This window comes from Phyllostomus discolor, chromosome 7 (genome assembly GCF_004126475.2).
Source record: "Phyllostomus discolor isolate MPI-MPIP mPhyDis1 chromosome 7, mPhyDis1.pri.v3, whole genome shotgun sequence".
Lineage (NCBI taxonomy): Eukaryota > Metazoa > Chordata > Mammalia > Chiroptera > Phyllostomidae > Phyllostomus > Phyllostomus discolor.
In genome coordinates, this window is record NC_040909.2 from 73,381,752 (window position 1) to 73,403,010 (window position 21,259).

The window sequence follows — 21,259 nt, forward strand, 5'->3', positions numbered from 1 at the left end:
AACCTGCAACACTTTGGTTTGCAGCCTGCGCTCAATCCACTGAGCTATGCCAGCCAGGGCTGACATTCTTTATCAAAGGCTTTTTGTTGTTATGAGCTGATTTTCTGTATTATTGAGTGCTTTGTTTCTAAGAAAACAGCAAAGAGTTGGGCATAGCTTTGTCATGGTTTGTCAGTGGGTTGGCCGTGTTTCCACCATCTGCCACTGCTGGTGTCTGCCCCATGGCCGCTCTGCAGAACCAACTGCAATGCAACTAATTTTTTTTAAAAACAATGAAAGGAAAAAGGTTTGAAAATGTGTCGAGAAAGGCCTTTTCTTTGATAGCATAACTTCAAAACTCCATGTATCAAATTGTATACGTCAAAATGTTGACATTATTTGCAAGAAGATTTACTTGTATCTCATTGAGATTCTAACCTCTTTATAGAATATAGTAGTCCTGCTTCAGTCATGAGAGAGATGTTCCAGGACCCCCCAGTGGGTGCCTGAAGCTTCAGATTATACCAAACACTATATATACTTTGTTTTTGCCTATAGATATATACCTGTGATAAAGTTTGATTTATAAATTAGCACAGTAAGAAATATTGATAACAATAATTAATAATAAAACAATTATAATAACACACTGTTATAAAAGTTCTGTGATTGCCGTCTCTTGCACAAATATGTTACTGCACTGTACTCACCTTCCTGGTGATGGTGTGAGATGACACAGTGGCTACCTGATGAGATGAAGTGGGCTGGGTAAACTGGGCAGAGAGATGACTGATGTCCCAGCGGGATAGTGCGAAATTTCGTCACTGTACTAGACTGGCATGCAGTTTAAAACTTTTGAATTATTTATTTCTGGATATTTTCCATTTAATATTTTGGACTGCAGTTAGCCCTGGGCAAGTTATACCATGGAAACTACAGATCAGAGGGACTACTGTACATGCATTGTCCTTCGTCCACTATTGGATAGAATTTTTAAATTGCTTTTTCCCTGGACTATAATTGGTTATAGATATATAAGTAAAGATAATTATAAACTGTAGGCCTTGATCTGTGGGAGATGTTTGATTACCTGAACTTGGTAACTTTTTTACAGGATTAAAAATAAGTTGGATCTAGGAGGAGTGATTCAAGATTTTATTAATGCCCTTGAACAGCTCTCTAATCCTGAAATGATCTTTAAGGTAATGTTATATCTTCTAGCACATGAAACATAGAACTTAGGTAAAACTTACTTACAATCTAGCTTGATTTTTCTTTTTCGTTTTTTCCCTTGAAAAGGACTGGACTGATGATATCAAAGTTGAATTAACAAAAAAGTCTGTAAATAAAAGAAACATTGAAAAGATGTATGAAAGAATGCATGCAGCCTTGGGAGACTCGAAGGCTCCGGGCCTTGGGGCTTTTAGGAGGAAGTTTATTCAGGTACGGGTAAATGGCAGTCTGCCTTTCTGATGACAGAGTCATTGTGAAGACCCATACTTATGATATTTTCTGGTTTGTTAACTATTCTGGTTTTAAAATGTCTGTTGGATATGTAAACTCTCTTCAGATTTGATGCTTTCTCTGAGATATTGATGTCATATTTTTAGGATGTGTAATAGCAAGTGGGATAATAGGTAAAATCTTGGGGATTTTATTACATTGATGTCCTTCATGCACAGATTCCTAGATATGAAGGTTACATGTAGTTTAATATTTTAATTCTCAGAATGATTTGAATATTGAATCAAGAAAATACGTGTTTTTATATAGGTTAATTATCTGTGAGCACTTATCTCTGTTCAAGGCACTCTCCTGGGTGCTACAGAGGTGCAAAGGGAAGATTGACCCAGATTCGGAATTCAGAGGGACAGTTTGGCGAATATTGTCTTTAAAGAACTGGGACATAAAGACAAATGTGATATGTGAGACCTGTTTTAAAGTTGTTCTAGAGTTGAAAGGAAGAGAACATACCTCAGTTTGGAGTGAATGAGGAAAAGCCTCTTGGAGCAAGTAGAGATGGAAATGAGCTTTGATGTGTCCGCATTTGACACCACCATACGTGTGCTTCTTGCTCCCTCTGAATGAATTCATCTTCTGTCCCTCCTCCATCTGGAGAACTCACCCTTTGAAATAGAGCTTATGTACAATTTCTCCTGTAGAGCCTTTCCCTGAACCTCCTTCTCCTAACTGTCCCGAAGAAGAATTAGATGTCCCTTCCTCTCTGCTGTCTAAAGCATGTATGTACACCTCTCTTAGCATTCATCACACTGGTTTTTCGCTCAATTTTGGTTGAACTACCTTTATTCATTAAACCTCAGGATGTTAGCCTAAAGGAGAAGTCCTGGTACTCATGTCACTAGAGTTCTCAAGTTCCACAATCTCTAGTGCAAAAGAAGGTCTTTGCCCCTTCTGTTTTGTTTAATAACTGCTTTATTAAGATGTAATTCAGCCCTGACTGGTGTGGCTCAATGGGTTTGGCATCATCCCACCAACCAAAAGGTCACTGATTCAATTCCCATTTAGGGCACATGCCTAGGTTGGGGGCCAGGTCCCCAGTTGGAGGTAAGCAAGGGACAACCAATTAATGTATCTCTCTCTTCTTTCCCTCCCTCCCCTCCCTTCTCTCTAAAAATAAATAAACAAACCTGAAAAAAAAGATATAATTCACATATCCTACAGTTTACCTTAAAGTATACAATGCCATAGTTTTTATTATATTCACAGAGTTGTGAATCACCACATCAATTTTAGAACATTTCACTCAAAAAAAGAAACCCTGTACCTCTTAGCAGTTACTCCTCCTCATCTCCTGCCAGCCCCCAGCAACCACTGAGCTACTTTCTGTCTCTATATATTTGCCTGTTCTGGACATTTTCTGTAAATGAAATCATATAATATGTGACCTGGCCTCTTTCTCTAAACATGATGTTTTCAGAGTTCATCCATGTTATAACATGTGTCAGTACATCATTCCTTTTTATTGTTGAATATTATTTTACTATATGAATATGCCACATTTTGTTTATCCTTTCATTAACTGATGGACTTTAGGGTTTTTCCGCTTCCTTAACTCTTATGAATAGTGCTGCAGTGAACATCAGTGTACAAGTTCTTTGGGGGGAAATCCTAAGGAGTGGAAAGCTATATTTATGTTTAACTCTTTAATTTATGTCTCCTAAATTAGACTTGTATACAGGGATTTTTGTCTTGTTCATCTTTTCTTTTCACTACCTACAATACTCTGCCTGATGTGAAAGAGGAATCTTGAATTAGATGAATGAACGGTATAGTTTTAATAAACAGAGATAGATTTTGGTGGGTCATTCCTACTTAGGGTAGTTTTAATTACTGGTATGAGTGAATAAGTAAATATATACAGAACTATTGTTGCCTAAATGTGACCAGGAATGTATCCTAAAAGTTAAGATAAAATCATAAACCTTTGTATTTCATTTTATGACATACATTAGGCTCCACATCATATCAAATCTGTCTCACAGTACCGCTGCACATTGGATATGCCAAGGGTCTCAGAACAGGAAATACATATATTGTAAATGTACATAAAACTAATGTACTAGCATTAACAAATTTATAGAATTACAGAATACTATATTTAGAAAAGTATGTGTTTGTTTTCCTAAACCAGTGGCCTAGTAAACTTTTAGGCATACTTTTTCTGTAAAGACCCAGATTCTCAGCTTTATAGGCCATATATCAGTTTCTGTTACAGGTATTCACATCTTTCATTATAGTGCAAAAGCAGCCCTAGATTGTATGTAAATGAAAATCATATCTGACGGGATTCCAATAAATTTTTACTTATAAAAACAGGCAGGGGGCTGGATTTGACTGGTAGTTTGCCAAACCTTACTCCAAGCAAAGAAGCTAAAGTTGAAAACTAGGTGACTTGCCCAGTGTCAAACAAAGTGGCAGAATGGAAATTAGAACCCAGTCTCCCAACTTAGTAGGTCTGATCCATCATGTGTAAAAAGATTTAATTCAAGCAGTACCTCTTTTCTGAAACCTTTCCTAATCTACCCTGTTCTCCAGGAGATTCTGGCCCCTACCCCAGACTGAGAGGAGGTGTTTCACTGTAGTTTCCCACCTGTCTGTCTCCTTAACCAGTGTGAAAATGTCTACAGTGGTCCTGTTCATTGTTTTGTGTTGAATAATTCTACACAGCCCCCAGAAAAGACTGCATGTTCAACTTTTGAATTCATAGCCACTTCCTTTCCATGCATGCTGGATACCATAAGACTCCACGTGAAAATCTCTTAGTGTGGACCACTTACAGTTCTTCCCAACTGCTGCTGAGTAGGGCTGCCTCCAGCCCTAACTGAGGGAATATGTCAGAGGCAAAACCTACCTTCCTTGTTTCTACTAGGCATGATATTTATCTTGAGGTTACTGGGAAAATCAATCCAGAATTTTCTACTTTGTACCAAATCAACAAATAATTTGCATCAATTAAAATAATAATCTACCAAAACAAAATTGCCTCAAATTTCACTTTAGAGGATCCTAAGGGCATTAAGTCATTCAGATATATTGTTGGTACTAGTTATGTTTGGGAAATAGCCGATCTTTCCATGTATTCTAAGAATTGCAGATTGTTTCTATATTTTTAATCCATACATAGATCAAAGAAGAAATTTGTTTTATGTATGTCAATTTTCCTATAGTGAATTGTGTTAAAATAGAGAATATATTTCATTTAAACTATATTTAGGTTGTGGGATTAGTTCTAAATTTAGTAAAAACTCTTTTTTTATTTTGATACCAGAATTATAATTTAAATATTTCAGTAGAGCCTAAAATAAAGAAATATTTGATATGTTCCAAGATACTTATAATAATAATTGCTTTTAGAAATATAAATTATCTAATGTTTACACTGGTTTATGATTCAAAATAATGACTTGAAAGACCCTTACTAAGGAAAGTAGCATGCTTATATTTTTCTCTTCTGCTGTGATGAATATTTAGTAACTGTTCATTTTAATTGAATTACTCCATTTGTTTTATGCTTTGTTTCTAATTACTCCTATTATAATGGTGTAGATCAGTAACTAGATAATGGGCTCAAAGAGGTTAAATGACTTTCTCAAGTTTTTAAAGCCCTTATTAAAATTTATGACTAGAAGTCACTACCAGCCATATTATTTCTAATCTTTTCTATTTTTTCTCTTTTTTATTGTTGTTCTATTGCAGTTATCTCAATTTTCACCGCACTGCTCTCCCCTAGCCCCCAGTCAGTCCCCACCCTGTTGTCCATGTCCCCCATGGGTCATTGGTACTCATTCTTTAACTAGATCCCTCCCCTTCTTTGCTCCCTCATCCCCCTCTGCCTCCCCTCTGTTCCCTGTCAGTTTGTTCCTTGTTTCCATGCCTCTGGTTCTATTTTGCTCATTTGTTTTGTTCATTAGTTTCCTCTAATAGGTGAGATCATATGGTATTTGCCTTTCGCCTACTGGCTTATTTCACTTAGTGTAATGTTCTCCAGGTCCATCCATGGTTCCTTCTTTCTTTCTGCTGTGTAGTATGCCATTGTGCATATATACTCCAGGTTTTTTTATCCACTCATTTACTGATGGGCACTTAGTCTTTTTCCAAAATTTGGCTATCGTAAAAAACACTGCTGTGAACATAGGAGTGCATAGGTTCTTTTGAAGTGGTGTTTCAGGATTCTTAGGGTATAATCCCAGCAGTGGAATTGCCAGGTCAAAAGGTAGTTCCATTTTTCTTTTTCTGAGTAAATTCCATACTGTTTTCCATAGTGGCTGCACCAACAGCTCACCGCATTCCCACCAACAGCTCACTAGGGTTCTCTTTTCTCCACATCCTTGCCAGCACTTATTTGCTGATTTGTTTATGATGGCCATTCTGACTGGTGTGAGGTGGTATCTCATTGTGGTTTTAATTTGCACCTCTCTGATGGCTAGTGAGTGATGTTAAGCAACTTTTCATATGTCTCCAGGCCCTCTGTATGTCCTCCTTGGAAAAGACTCTATTCAGGTCCTTTGCCCATTTTTTAATTGGATTATCTTCCTGATGTGGAGTCGTATGAGTTCCTTATATATTTTGGAGATCAAACTTTTGTCCAAGGTATTGTTGGCAAGGATGATTTCCCATGTGGTTGGTTTCCTTTCCATTTTGATGATATTTTCTTTAGCTGTGCAGAAGATTTTAAATTTGATATAGCCCCCATTTGTTTCTTCTTTCCTTTATTTCTCTTGCCCTAGAGGATGCATCAGTGAAAATATTGCTTTATGGGATATCTGAAATTTTACTGCTTATGTTTTCCTCTAGGACTTTTATGGTGTGGCAGCTTATGTTTAAGTGTTTTATCCATTTTGAGTTTATTCTGGTGTATGTTGTAAGTTGGTGGTCTACTTTCATTTTTGTGCATGTACCATTCCAGATCTTCCAGCACCATTTGTTGAAGAGGCTACTTTTACTCCATTTTATGCTTCTGCCCCTTTGTCAAATATTAATTGACTATAGAGACATAGGTTTATTTCTGGGCTCTCTATTCTGTTCCATTGATCTATGTGTCTCTTCTAATGCCAGTACCAGACTATTTTGATTACAGTGGCCTTGTAGTATAGTTTGATATCAGGTATTGTGATCCTTCCTCCTTTATTCCTCTTGCTCAAATTGCTGCAGCTATTTGCAGTAATTTTTGGTTCCATATAAGTTTTTGAAATGTTTTTTCTATATCTGTGAAATATGTCATTGGTATTCTAATAGGGATTGAATTGAATCTATAGATTGCTTTGGGTAGTGTGGACATTTTGATGATGTTAATTCTTCCAATCCATGAGCACGATACATGCTTCCATTTGTTTGTGTCTTCCTTGATTTCTTTCTTTAGTATTCTGTAATTTTCTGAATATAGGTCTTTTACCTAATTGGTTAAATTTATTCCTAGGTTTATTTTTCTTGTTGCTATAGTAAATGGGATTTCTTTTCCTAGTTTCTGTTTCTGTTATTGCATTTTTGGTGTACAAAAATGCCTTTTACTTCTGAATATTGACTTTGTGTCCTGGTATTTTGCCAAATTCATTTATTAGGTCAAATTTTTTGTGTGTTTTTTGGTGGAATCTATAGAGTTTTTTTCCGTACACCTTTATGTCATCTGCAAATAATGACAGTTTTATTTCCTCCTTTCCCATTTGGATGCCTTTTATTTTCTTCTTCTTGTGTGATCACTATGGCCAGAAGTTGCAGTACTATTTTGAATAAAAGTGGTGAAAGCAGACACCCTTGTCATGTTCCTGATCTTAGAGGGAAAGCTTTTATTTTTTGCCCATTGAGTGGATGTTGGCTGTAGGTTTCTCGTATATGGCCTTTATTATGTTTAGGTATGCTCCCTCTACTCCCACTTTGCTGAGCCTTTCATCATAAATGGATTCTGTCCTTTATCAAATGCATTTTCAGCATCTATTGATATGATCATGTGATTTTTGTCTTTGATTTTCTCTGTGTGGTATATTACATTTATTGATTTGCAAATATTATACCATCCTTGCATCCCTGGGATGAATCCCACTTGATCATAGTGTATGATCTTTTTATGTATTGCTGGATCTGATTTGCCAATATTTGTTTGAGGATTTTAGCATCTATGTTCATCAGCAACATTGGCCTGTAGTTTTCTTTCTTTACTGTGTCTTTACTTGGTTTTGGAGTGAGGGTAACACTGGCCTCATAGAAAGAGTTTGGGAGTCTTCCCTCTTCTTGAGTTTCTTGGAATAGTTTGAGAAAGACAAGGAGTTAGCTCTTCCCTAAATGTTTGGTAAAATTTGCCTGTGAAGCTGTCTGGTCCAGGGCTCTTGTATGCCAGGAGTTTTTTTAATTATTGCTTCAATTTCACAAATAGTTATCAGTCTATTCAGGCTTTCTGCTGCTTCTTGATTCAGTTTTGGAAGATTATATGTTTCTAGAAATTTTTCCATTTTGCCCAGGTTGTCAAATTTCTTGGCATATAGTTTGTAGTAATTTCTGAAAATTCTCTCTATTTCTGTGATGTCTATTGTAATTTCTCCTCTGTTGTTTCTGATTTTATTTACTTGGGTCCTTTTTTTTTTTCTTGATGAGTCTGGTTAAAGGCTTGTTGATTTTGTTTATCTTTTCAAAGAACCAGTTCCTGTATTTTTGATCCTTTGAATTGTTCTTTAAGTCTCTATGTCATTTAATTCTGTTTCTCTTTCAAAGGAACACAAACAAAGACAGGCTTCAGGTGTTTCTGAGTGTTGAAACATTCGAGGAAAGCAACTATAAATCGTGAAAGCATAGAAAAAAAACTATATAATTAATTGGGTACTTATGTATTATAAACATTCGTAAACCTAGAACCTTTTCCAAAGTTCAAATTTACTGTAAATGTTAATATTTAATTAAGCTATTAATTTTAGGCTTTTGGAAAAGAATTTGATAAACACTTTGGGAAAGGAGGTTCTAAGCTATCTGGAATGAAGCTTTGTGACTTTGAAGACATTACCAACTTACTACTTTCAAAAATGGGCAAAGACTCAAAGCCACCTGGGAACCTGAAAGAATGCTCCCCCTGGATGAGTGACTTCAGAGTAGAATTCTTGAGAAATGAGCTGGAGATTCCTGGTGAGTTAACCTTTTAGAAGTGACAAACTACTTGAAGGAGAATAGTACTGTAGCAAGAATCTTTGATTTCTAAAATAATATCAGGATCCTGACAGTAATTTTTGTAATTTTAAAACTTTCCTACATTTTTCATCATTAGGAAAATTAATAATTACTGTCATTCAGTACACTTTACCCAGTGTCCAATTAGATCATAGTTTTCTTATATTCTTGATTAAGATGTCTGTCTATTCAGATTTTTATCTAATAATAATGGTAACTGGTAATTTCTTCTAAACACACCATGCTTTCTTCCTGAATAACCTTTTCTCAGAAATATAATATAGGTATCAATGCAAGTCATTTCTTGGGATGTACATGTTGGTCCCATATGAAGTGATGAGATAATGATCAATAACTTACCTCCAGGAAAAAGAATTGTGACGTTGAGAATAAAGACAAGTTGGTCAGATGAAGCTGGCATGATTTTTCAAAGCCAATCTTTGTACATTCCATGTTCTTCACCCTAGAATTCACAAGACCAAAAAAAAATGTTTTAATATGGTTATTCATTCCAGTGGATATCAAAAAACATTTGGAGAAGTACTTTTCTTTGTTATTATCAACAGCTGTGCACTGCATACAGGAAGTTTCAAGGAAAGTATTTGAAACATAAGCCCTCTCATATGCAGCTTGATTCTCCTTAAAATAATACAGTGTTCTAGCTCAGTGCATTACTTTTCCTGTTTGCAATTCTATCATTAGTCAAATTGAGGAGAAGTAATTACATTGTTTTGTTTTGTTTTTTAATTTGTTTTTAAGAGAGAGAGGAAGGGAAGGAGAAAGAGAAGGAGAGAAACATCAGTGTGTTGTTGCCCCTCATGCTCCCCCAACTGGGGACCTGACCTGCAACCCAGGCATGTACCCTGACTAGGAACCAAACCGGCAACCATTTGTTTCACAGGCCCATGCTCAATCCACTGAGCTATACCAGCCAGGGCTAATTTTATTTTTTTAAGGCCATTTTCTTTAAATGTAAACTTTTAGTAAAAAATTTTATTATGTTTGATAAGCTTTTTAAAATTAGATCAATAGATACATTTTAAAATACAGGGCTCGTTTTGTAATAGCTGTATCTAAGTGAGGCTTTTTTGTTTTGTTTTAGGTCAGTATGATGGCAAAGGAAAACCAGTGCCAGAATATCACGTACGAGTTGCTGGGTTTGATGAGCGGGTAGGTGTGGGTGATCATGACCCCATTCATCACAGTCAGGACTGTTAGTGTGTGGCACTCAGTTCTTCAGATAGGAGAGTATTTGTCATGACTAAAGAAAGACATTTAGCTCCCTTTGTTGGTCTCAAATGTATGTAGTTTTCTGGTCCACTTATTTACTGAATTTCTTAATATTTCCAGTGTTTTAATATCAATCATATTTAAAGACATATACACTTTAAGAGTAAACTATATGTGTATACACTATCAAATATATGTAAAATTAAGTAATTATAGAAAGTTGTATATGGCTTGTTGCTAAGGACATCCACATTTATAAGCAATTATTTTAACCAGGAATATGAAATTCTGTGGGCATAATAGTACGGTGGAAACAGGTATCAGAAATATTTCACTGGCCTCAAGTTCTCTTTTTTTTTTCTCTGTATCACCTGACTCTGTCTTCAAAGAGAGATCTCTCTTTGAGTAATGTGCGCCTCCTTGCTTTTCCCTTTGGATGATGATTTGATAGATTAGTGTCTCAGTTTTTCAGACTACACCTAAAAATATTGTCTTAATTTTTACAGGTAAAAACAATGACTTCTATCAGAAAACCAAAACGCATCATCATCCGAGGCCATGATGAGCGAGAGTACCCTTTCCTTGTGAAGGGTGGGGAAGACCTGCGGCAGGACCAACGCATTGAGCAGCTTTTCGAGGTCATGAATGTCATTCTGTCCCAAGATGCTGCTTGTAGTCAGAGAAACATGCAGTTAAAGACATACCACGTCATTCCCATGACCTCCAGGTATGACCACATGGGTATTATCATTCTAGAGAAGATTTATTTATATGAATGGAAGTTTCAGCACTGGGCCAAATCCTTGTTTAATTTTGCTGAGATGGGGCAGGGGGTCACTTACAATTCAGTGTTTTAAATTTCTCAGACAGAGAGCTAACCAGGACTAATAAACACTTCTAAATCTATGATTTTCTTTTATTTATTTATTTATTGTTTTTGTATTAATGTTCAAGTACAGCTGTCTCCATTTTCCCACCACCACTTTCCTCCACCCCACCCACCCCCATCTCCCACCTTCTACCTCCCATCCTAAACCTTTGCTTTTCATCTTAATGTGGAGAAGGTAAGTGAAGAATTGACATGAAAAAATCTATTTTCTTTGATTCTACTGAAGAAAGGACAGTTTGGGTTTGTATTCATAAACCTCTTATTCTCCTTTTCAGGTTAGGATTAATTGAATGGATTGAAAATACTTTTACCTTAAAGGATCTTCTTTTGAGTAACATGTCAGAAGAGGAGAAAACAGCTTATACAAGGTAATACAGAGTCTAAATATTTTCTCCACCTCTGCTCTGATTTACCCCAGCAAGCCTTGCTGCTACCCAGACACAATATTCTCAGTAGAGTTGTTTCAAATTCAGTTTCCTCCACCTTGTGTTTCCAGTAACATTTTAGGGCCCCTTTTAATTGGTACTCTCAGCCACACCTAGCCCAGTCTTTAATCTGCCCCTGGCTGGATGAATAAGACACAGAATAGAGAAGTCTAAACAGTAGTTGCATATATTTTACCACAATAAAAACAAAAGTACTAACTTTGAAAAAAAGGGAAAATTTTGAAGATAAATAATAAGAATAGCAGCTAACATTTCATTAAACATTTTCTATGTGCTAGACACTATTCTCAGTTCTTAAGATAAATGAAGTCATTTATTTTTTACAAAAACCTACGAGGTATTATTATTACCTCTGTACAGATGAGGATGCTGATGTCCAAAGAGCTTAAGTAATTTGTGCTCAATCAGCCAGCATGTAAGTGGTATAGCTAATCAGAAGGTTTTTTGTTATTTGTTTCTATAAAGAAAAATAAGGACAACTTTGAAAGAGATTTTGAAAGAGCAGTGTTGCGTGGGTCACTGGCCAGCAGTGACCACAGAACACTGCAGATAGCTCGCCGAAAACACGCTAGAAAAAACATGCACAGAGACACACCAGTTTCTGTGGGGAAGTAGGGACGAAATGGCCACCCCCCCTAGTGGGGATCGCCCTGATTTACAATCCATACCTGCTTTTATTGGGCTCATTTTGCATAGTAATTCAGGTAAAGTACAGTACTTATCAGGGGGAAGTAAGGAACTATAGAAAACAAGGAACTTTGCCAGTCTATTGAGTCGGGGTCAAAGAGCTGTAAGACTTTGAGGAACAAACTAACTTCCTCCTTGTACCCCTCTCATTCAACTGAGAACATTCTAAACAAAGAAGGTTTCACAGTAATTTACATATTCTTTCTTAGGCCTGATCACCTAGGGAATCCGCCCTTTTCAGCACAGAGCTACACCACCCTGTCATTGTTTCAGGCTTAGGTGGAGCAAGGGAACTAAGGCAATAAGGAGATTTTCTCCCAGACGATGAGAACTCAGGCTTTGTCAAAGCCGAGGAGTGAGGGTCCATCACCCCCTTTTGCTGCAGCCCCACAAGTCCTTCTTTTGGGGGGCCTTCCAAAGTGATCGTGCCTGTCTTAGGTCGTTCCCGCCGTGGGGAATCTTACCCGTCTTTGGCTAACTGACCAAGCTTTTTGGGGTTCAGTTATGAATAAAGCAGCAGAAGCAGCATTCCTGCCAGGGAGATAAGCTTTTGTCTCCTTGCTGGTTTAAGGTCCAAGGGCGTTCCCTTAGCCTTAGCCTAGGCGGGGCTTTCAGCTTCTGATACCAGTCAGGGCGGTTCCCAACAGAGCAGTTAACCAGCTTTGATGATGAGATATAGAGTAAAGGTAGAAGTGACAAACAGTGTCAAAGCCTATTTTTTCTTCATTGTGCTCTCATTCTTTCCTGAAAGTATTTCCATAGGAGCAATATGCTTATCGGTCAGGAACGATTTCTATAAAATTAATCATTTTGATCAAATTCTTATTTGTGGGTTATAGTTGCTACATAAGACAGTATTTACCACCTTTTCATTTCAGTCATTTGAGTCCTTTGTCTGGAATCGTTTCTGCCTTCCCTGGGAGACAGGAAAACTGATGAACATTATTTCCTGGAGTCAGACATTCCAAAGCTCACTCAGGTGCTAACTCAGTGGTCCTGACTCACAAGGAGAATCTTAGACAAGGAACTCACCTCTTACTTATTCCAATGTCCCAGTTAGTAAGATGGGATACTAATGTAAAATGCATAAGATAAATATAGGTGTCAACAGAGTTTAAACTGCTTTTCAGATACAGAAATGTATACATTACTTTCCCACTATACCTTTTTAAAGCAAGGAACCTCCAACCCTCATTACTAAAAAATCATTGCTATTTTTTTTTTTTTTACATATTGCAGTTTTTCAAACTAACAATTTTCATCCCACTTGGAACTAGGAGAGAATTTAGCTCAAAATTGAGTGTCTATTAATGAAATTAGATTCAACTTACATGATTGAACTGTTAAGTAATATGTTGCAAAATTGTTCTTTCTCTGGTTTTTGTTTTGTTTTGTGTTTAGGAAACCTTGTTAAAGCTTTGACACAAACCCAAAAGTGGCTAAGCATACAAATATCACATTGTTTCCAACTACCCACATACTTGCCTTTTGCTATGAAGCATTATTGAAAAAAGCTTTTCAAATTCAATTCAAATCCATTATCATCTAAAAAAGTACTTTATTGTTCTTAATATGGATTTTGTAGGTATCTGCATACTGGAAATGAGAAAAAGAGTTTGGCAATGTTTTAAATAATGACAAAAACAGACTCGGTCTGTCTTCAACAAATAATCTGTATGTCTTGTTTGAAGTGCTAATATGGCTTCACATTTCTTGCCTAATTCAAATGTTGCACGTAGTACAGTCATCTTGTTGTGGTTATTTTCTAGGACAAGAATTTTAGAACCATTTGCCAAGATCATTAAACACTTATGTTTAGGTCATCTTGTTTCTTTCTGTATGAAGTGGGAAGATTGTTTTATCTGATTGTTTTGTGCCTGCATTTTTATACAGGAAATAGCTTTGGTTTCTTTAGGAGAAATTAAGAATGGATAATGATATGTTGAAATTCTGGATTCAGAGTAACATGGGTTCATTGGTAACATTAAATGTGATTAAAAGTCATACTTATTTCTCCTACCTCTTCACTATTTTTCAATGAATTCTTGGTGATCTTTGCCTCTAAAATCATGTAATGCTAAATATCTTCCTGATGCTGATTCCCTTTTTCCTATTTGTTAGGGATCCCAAAGCACCACCATCTGAATATAGAGACTGGCTGAGAAAGGTATCTGGAAAACATGATATTGGTGCTTACATGCTAATATATAAGTAAGTTTATTCTGATTTTTCCCTTTAATAACTAGTTCATGCTTCTCAGAGTTACATATATACTTTTGTTTCTTAGAAAGTTTTATCTCAAAGAAGTCAAAATCCAGTTACTTGATATTTGAGCTTCAATGCAAACAAAGAATTTTACATTTCCAGTCACAAGAAGTTTGTTCTAATCAGACATTTTCTATTATTAAATCATAGGAAAGCTAATCGTACTGAAACAGTCTCATCGTTTAGAAAAAGAGAAAGTAGAGTACCAGCTGGTCTCTTAAAGTAAGTACCAGTATACTTCTATCTTAATCAGCCTGCTGGTACGGCAGCAGAGCCCACAGACTTGTGTCTCCCTGTTCTAGACGCGCCTTCCTGAAGATGAGCACAGGCCCGGAGGCCTTTCTGGCACTCCGCTCCCACTTCGCCAGCTCTCATGCTCTGATGTGCATTAGCCACTGGATTCTGGGCATTGGGGACAGACATCTGAACAATTTTATGGTGAGCATGGAGACAGGCAGAATGATTGGGATCGACTTTGGACATGCATTTGGATCAGCTACTCAGGTAGGCTCATCTTGCTTTCATTGTTCTTGGCTATTTACAATTGTCATAGGACTTTGTAATACCCTCTGGAAATGGATAGATTCTCCCCCTTCTTTATTTTTACTGTTGACACTAATACGGATATCCCCATTTTCCTCCCCTGTGCCTGCCTCCACCCATGCTCCCCCTTCCCTCTAGCCATCCCCACACTGTTGTCTGTATCTGTGGGTTATGCATGTATGTTATTTGACTAATCCCTTCAAGACCTTTTATCCAGTCCCTTGTCCCCAATAGCTGTCAGTCTATTCCATGTATCCATGCCTCTGTTTCTTTTTCTTTTAATACTTTTTTTTAGATTTTATTTATTTATTTTTAGAGAGGGAAGGGAGGGAGAAAGAGAGAGAGACATCAATGTGCAGTTGCTGGGGGCCGTGGCCTGCAACTCAGGCGTGTGCCCTCACTGGGAATTGAACCTGCGATGCTTTGGTTCGCAGCCCGCGCTCAGTCCACTGAGCTACGCCAGCCAGGGCATGCCTCTGTTTCTATTGTTTTCATTAGTTTTATTTTGTTCATTAGATTCCACGTTTAAGTAAGATCATTTGTTATTTCTCTTTCTCTGACTGGCTTATTTCACTTAGCATAATAATCTCTAGGTCCATCCATGCTGTTATAAAAGTAAGAGTTCCTTCTTTTTATGGCTGCACAGTATGGAAATGGATAGTTTTTAAAAGAGAAATAACATATCAGTTGAGTCAGTTTTATCATGAACATTAAATTTGACATTCTTACAGAAAGGGATATTCTCAGCTTCATTTTGTCCTGGTTCAGACAGGTTATGGAGGGTGTGGTCATAAATTATGTAATCAGAGCTAAGAATAAAATGAGTTCCTATGAAAAAGGAAGGCTATAAGGATGTTTTTTGAAGCCCCATAATCAATATACCTTTGTACAAGACATGATACAAATATTTTCTCTGAACTCTGAAAGTTTTAAATTGCACTTTTAAATCTCTGCAGGTTATATGGTCCTCTGCACATAGGTTTCTGCATTGCAAGGATGATTCTGTAGATTCCTCTTGTGCACAGTAAATTTATATCTATGCAGCTGATTTTGAGAAAAGAGTTGTTCATATTCTCACTAAATTTGAACAGTAACTATGGGGAGATGTTTTGTTTGTGCTTGTTATTTTGAGGTTTCTTTCTAGTTAATATATTCTGTTTCTTGCATGTATTTTTCTCTTTAGTTTCTTCCAGTCCCTGAGCTGATGCCTTTCCGTCTGACTCGCCAGTTTATCAATCTGATGTTACCAATGAAAGAAACAGGTGTTATGTACAGTGTCATGGTGCACGCACTGAGAGCCTTCCGCTCACACCCTGACCTGCTCACTGCCACCATGGACGTGTTTGTGAAGGAACCTTCCTTCGACTGGAAGGTAGGGTTGTTTATATGCACTTTCACATTTATTACAGTGCACCAGTGATTGATGCGCCATCTACTTACATATAATTGAAATGCATCAAATTGTGTTTACTGAAGTATTTACCTGGTTGTTTACAGCATTTCTCGAAATTAACATTTGGGATTATTTGGCCTGAAAACCAACTAAAAAACATACTTTTATTTGGATATAACTTTTTTTTTTTTGCGTCTTTTTTTAAATATATTTTATTGATTATGCTATTACAGTTGTCCCATTTCCCCCCTTCTCTCCCCTCCACCCTGTACCCCCTCTCCCACCCACGTTCCCCCCTTTAGTTCATGTCCATGTGTCATATTTATCAGTTCTTTAGCTTCTACATTTCCCGTACTATTCTTGCCCTCCCCCTATCTATTTTCAACCTACATTCTATGCTACTTATTCTCTATACCTTTTCCCCCTCTCTCCTCCTCCCACCCCTCTGTTGCTAACCCTCCATGTGCCCTCCATTTCTGTGGTTCTGTTCCTGTTCTAGTTGTTTACTTAGTTTCTTTTGGTTTTGCTTTAGGTGTGGTTGTTAATAATTGTGAGTTTGCTGTCCTTTTACTATACATGTCTTTTCTTTATCTTCTTTTCTTAGATAAGTCCCTTTAGCATTTCATAAAATAAGGGCTTGGTGATGATGAACTCCTTTAACTTGACCTTATCTGAAAAGCACTTTAACTGCCCTTCCATTCTAAATGAGAGCTTTGCTGGATAGAGCAATCTGGGATGTAGGTCCTTGTCTTTCATGACTTGGAATATTTCTTTCCAGCCCCTTCTTCCCTGTAAGGTCTCTTTGGAGAAATCAGCTGACAGTCTGATGGGAACTCCTTTGTAGGTGACTGTCCCCTTATCTCTTGCTGCTTCTAGGATTCTCTCCTTCGTTTTTACCTTGGCTAATGTAATTATGATGTGCCTTGGTGTGTTTCTTCTTGGGTCCAACTTCTTTGGGGCTCTCTGAGCTTGGATTTCTTGGAAGACTGTTCCCTTTGCCAGATTGGGAAAGTTCTCCTTTATTATTTGTTCAAATACGTGCTCAATTTGTTGCTTTTCCCCTTCCCTTTCTGGTACCCCTATAATTCAGATATTGGAACATTTAAAGGTGTCCTGGATGCTCTTAAGCTTTTCCTCATTTTTTTGAATTATTTCATCATGCTTTTCTACTTGGTTAATTCTATCTTCCTTCTGGTCCTCTGTATTGTTTTGAGACTCAGATTCCTTCCTTTCGCTATTGGCTCTCCTCCGTGTATCTTCCTGCATCTCTTTATGGTAACCTGCATCCTTTCATCTAATTTGCGCCCAAAATCAACCAATTCCATGAGCTTTCTGATCACCAGTGTTTTGAACTGTGCATCTGATAGATTGGCTATTTCTTGGTCGCTCAAAAGGATGAGTCCTGGGGGACTGATCTGTTCTGTTGGAAACATGTCTTATGTCTTTCCCTGTCTCTCCTTTTTTTTTTTTCCCCCGGTCTGGTCGCTCTTGTTACGGTGGGGGGCGGAGCCATAGGTGTTCACCGGGGCTGGGCACCCCAGTCGCTAGATTGTGACATTATATGTGGGGGCAGGAGCGGGGACGGGAGGGAACAGTGGCGGTAGTTCTGTTGTCCTGGGCTCAGACCCTTCTCTGGGATCCTGGGCTGCGAGCTCTGCCCTGTTCCACAATCGCTGCCTCACTGGGTCCGCCAGCCACAGCTTGCATACTCAGGGATCACCGCTGTGTTCTTGGGCCCCGGATGGCTGTCACACTGATTTCGCGCCAAATTTTGCCGACCTGCACCAGCCCCGCGCCCGCCCGGCTCATCATCATCTCCTACCAGTTTGGATGTACGGGTCTACTTCAACTTCTTGTCTGTCCGACTTCCATTCAGATAAATCCTCTGTCAGCTCTGAGTGTTATTCTGTCTGTAAATTATTGTTGTTCTAATCTTGGTTGTGCAAGGAGGTACGGTGCGTCCACCTATTCCTCCGTCTTGCCGGAAGTCCCCTCAGAACTGTTTTTTAAATAGAGTATATTTCTAACTAGGAGAGGAAACATGGACCCCTTGATGGAGGGTTCAGTTTTTCTAGGAGACAGCTTTTAATTTAAAGTCTGTCCTATAAGAGGTGTTTCTTGATCATAAAGGCAAATAGTTCTTTCTTAAATATCAAGTGTTCTTTATAATATGGCCCCAAAAGAATGAAGCTTAGTGATGGCACCCTTTATGTAGAGTGTGATATGTTAAGCCAAACTACTGCCCCTCAAGATCATTGTCACTCTTATGTGTACTACCGTTAGAAGCTATGGAGCTCCCCCCAGTTACAGAGATGTTTGTTTGTTTTAAGATCATTACTTATTTAATCTGTTCAAATGTGGTTATATATACTGTTATTGTAAGCAAAAAAAAAATCATGTTCTTTTCCTTTAGAATTTTGAACAGAAAATGCTGAAAAAAGGAGGATCATGGATTCAAAAGACAAATATAACAGAAAAAAGTTGGTATCCCCGGCAGAAAATATCTTATGCTAAGAGAAAGCTAGCAGGTTCCAATCCAGCAGTTATTACTTGGTAAGATCATCATTTGTGGAAAAAACAAACAAAATGCTTGATACTACCATTTATTGGATTACTAAATGCTGTGTAAAGTGCTGAGAACTTTACGTTCAGTCTTGGTATTAGCCATATTATCCTTATTTTACAAGTGAATGCTTAACATCATTAGGCGTCAGAGAAATGCAAACAAGATACCACTTCACACCCACTAATAAAAAGTGGAACATAACTAGTATTGGTGAGGATGTGCAGATGTTGGAGCCCTCATGTATTGGTGGTAGGAAGGTAAAATGGCAGTCTGGCAGTTCCTCAGAAATTTTAACACAGAGCTACCATTTGACTCATCAGTTCAATTTCTCAGTGTATAACCAAGAGAAATGAAAGTATAGACTGACACAAAAGCTTGTAGACAAACATTAATAGCAGCATTATTCATGTTCTATTTTTCTACAAAGTGAATCTCTTAACTTCATGGTTATGAAAAACAGAAATATTCTATAAGCGTTGAGAGGGAATATTTAGTAGCTAGGATGCAGGCAACAAAGGAAAAATGCATGGTTTGTGTTTCTGAACTTGTGTAACATTTTTTCCAGTGAGGAGTTACTCCTGGGCCATGAGAAGGCACCTGCCTTCGATGATTTTGTGGCTGTAGCTCGAGGAAGCAAGGATCACAACATCCGTGCCCAGGAACCAGAGAGTGGGCTCTCAGAAGAAGTTCAAGTGAAGTGCTTGATTGACCAGGCAACAGACCCCAACATCCTGGGCAGAACTTGGGCAGGATGGGAGCCCTGGATGTGAGGTCTGTAGGAATCAGCGGATAAAGAACATGAAAGTGTTTAAAGAATCTCCTAAACTTTCAATGAGCTGATTTTCCTTAAGCGCTAAAGAGAAGAAATCTAATTAGTGATATAGTCTTAGAGCAGAAGTTTATCAAGATTATGATGAATAAGTGAATATTGAAATGAATGAATATTTGGGTTATAATAAAAATTAGGCTAGGGTTATAACAGACTTTTAATAAAAAACACATACCCAGGCTCATATGCATACAAAGATTATAGCATATTACAAGTGCTGTGACTTAAATAAACCATCTATCTTGATAAATGGTATATGTAAACATTCCATTCAGGGTTCTAATTGGTAATTAGGGCACATTGGAAATCACACCCATACACTTCATCACTAAGACTGTGATGAATGTATTCACTAAGTAAAGCCCACTGCTCAACTGACACATTGCTATGTTCTGTTAGCAGAGCAGGAATAATGACAGCAAGTAAAACTGTGGCTGTGGCTTATTATATTCAGATATGATTGCATTTGATATGTTAGGATATTTTTGTAGAGTTTTTTCTTTTTTCAGTTTATTCTCTTTTAGTTTTGACACCTATGATAGAATTGTTCTCTAGAAGAGAGAGTATCTAGGACAGATTAAAAAAAAAACAACCAGTATTAGCACTCACTTTTGTTGTTCTGAACCACAATGAGTAGACAGATAAACTCAGGATAACTTCAAGAATTCCAGGTATGAAGATAGGGATGACACTAAGCATTTCAGTTCCAGGAAAATCAGATAAATCTCTATATGAAATAGATTCCTCACTTGAAGAGAAAACATGCATTCTAGAACAGCAAGATCAAATTATGAAATACAAAAAATGTCTTTCTTTCCATTCACAAAATATCTGCCCCTCCTCTACCACCTGGGACTGTTTTCAGGTTGCCTTCAACTTTTTTTTATTATTGTTTTCCAACATTTATATCTGGAAACTCTTGTGTGATTTTGAGAAATAATAATCTTAAAAATATGGAACATTAAAGTTTTTTCCCCAAATTAGTGTATAGCTTTTATGTAGTTTCAAAAGCAAAATGTTCATCTTATATGTTATATCTCTCTCTACTCTGTTTACTCTCAAATTTACTGTTACTGACAGATTGAAGGCATTATGGTATTAAAAATAAATGCCTGTGTTCTCAACATATGGCATCTATTCAAAGAGATTTCATATTTAAGGAACAGTAAGTGATCCTGTTTGTGAAAACCCAGTATATACATGATCTAGTAAAAATATTTTGCTACAGCATAAAAACAACCCGAACAAGCCTATTAAATAACCATCATTTTCACTTGAATCCTGAAAATGTGAACTATATTCATTAACTAAATCCTCATATTATGGGAAATCCTGTTTTTTGACAACTACTTTTTATGTCAGTATAAGTTCATTGTTACAAGATGACTGGGCGTGTGTGTCCAGTTTCAAAGCTTCTGCTTGAAAATACTGTCAGAACCCATGAGCAGGCAATGAAAAGGAAGAGTTCCAGTAGACAGTGTTCATCAGACATTGGTACAATTGCTCAGGATAATAAATGTCCTCATTACACACTTAGGGACTAATGTCTGATGCATACTTAGGCTCCAAACTTCAACTCTGTGAGTCTTATTGAATAAAGATATTTGGTTTAGCTCACATACAACAGAAGGCTGATTAGCAGAGGGGATGAGGGGTGGGGGACCTCCATCGCTCTAAAATTAATAAATAAAAATTAAAAACTCAATGAAAAGGTGTTGAATGAACCCATTCATTCAACATACTCATAATATTTATTATTATA

At 37.3% G+C, this 21,259-nt stretch overlaps 1 protein-coding gene across 2 annotated transcripts in view; it reads left to right on the top strand.

Moving 5' to 3' along the window:
• LOC114501989 (DNA-dependent protein kinase catalytic subunit) overlaps positions 1-20,880 on the top strand; it is a 189,287-nt gene extending 168,407 nt beyond the window's left edge. For both annotated transcript variants that reach the window (XM_036031017.1, XM_036031018.1), the window contains 12 exons: positions 1,094-1,181; positions 1,279-1,422; positions 8,403-8,607; positions 9,752-9,819; positions 10,386-10,606; positions 11,044-11,136; positions 14,023-14,112; positions 14,317-14,388; positions 14,469-14,670; positions 15,893-16,081; positions 18,516-18,655; positions 19,234-20,880. In XM_036031017.1, the coding sequence (XP_035886910.1) occupies positions 1,094-1,181; positions 1,279-1,422; positions 8,403-8,607; positions 9,752-9,819; positions 10,386-10,606; positions 11,044-11,136; positions 14,023-14,112; positions 14,317-14,388; positions 14,469-14,670; positions 15,893-16,081; positions 18,516-18,655; positions 19,234-19,438 (1,717 nt within the window). In that variant the 3' untranslated portion in view covers positions 19,439-20,880. The remainder of the gene's footprint in view (positions 1-1,093; positions 1,182-1,278; positions 1,423-8,402; positions 8,608-9,751; positions 9,820-10,385; positions 10,607-11,043; positions 11,137-14,022; positions 14,113-14,316; positions 14,389-14,468; positions 14,671-15,892; positions 16,082-18,515; positions 18,656-19,233) is intronic.
• Positions 20,881-21,259: the final 379 nt, after the last annotated feature.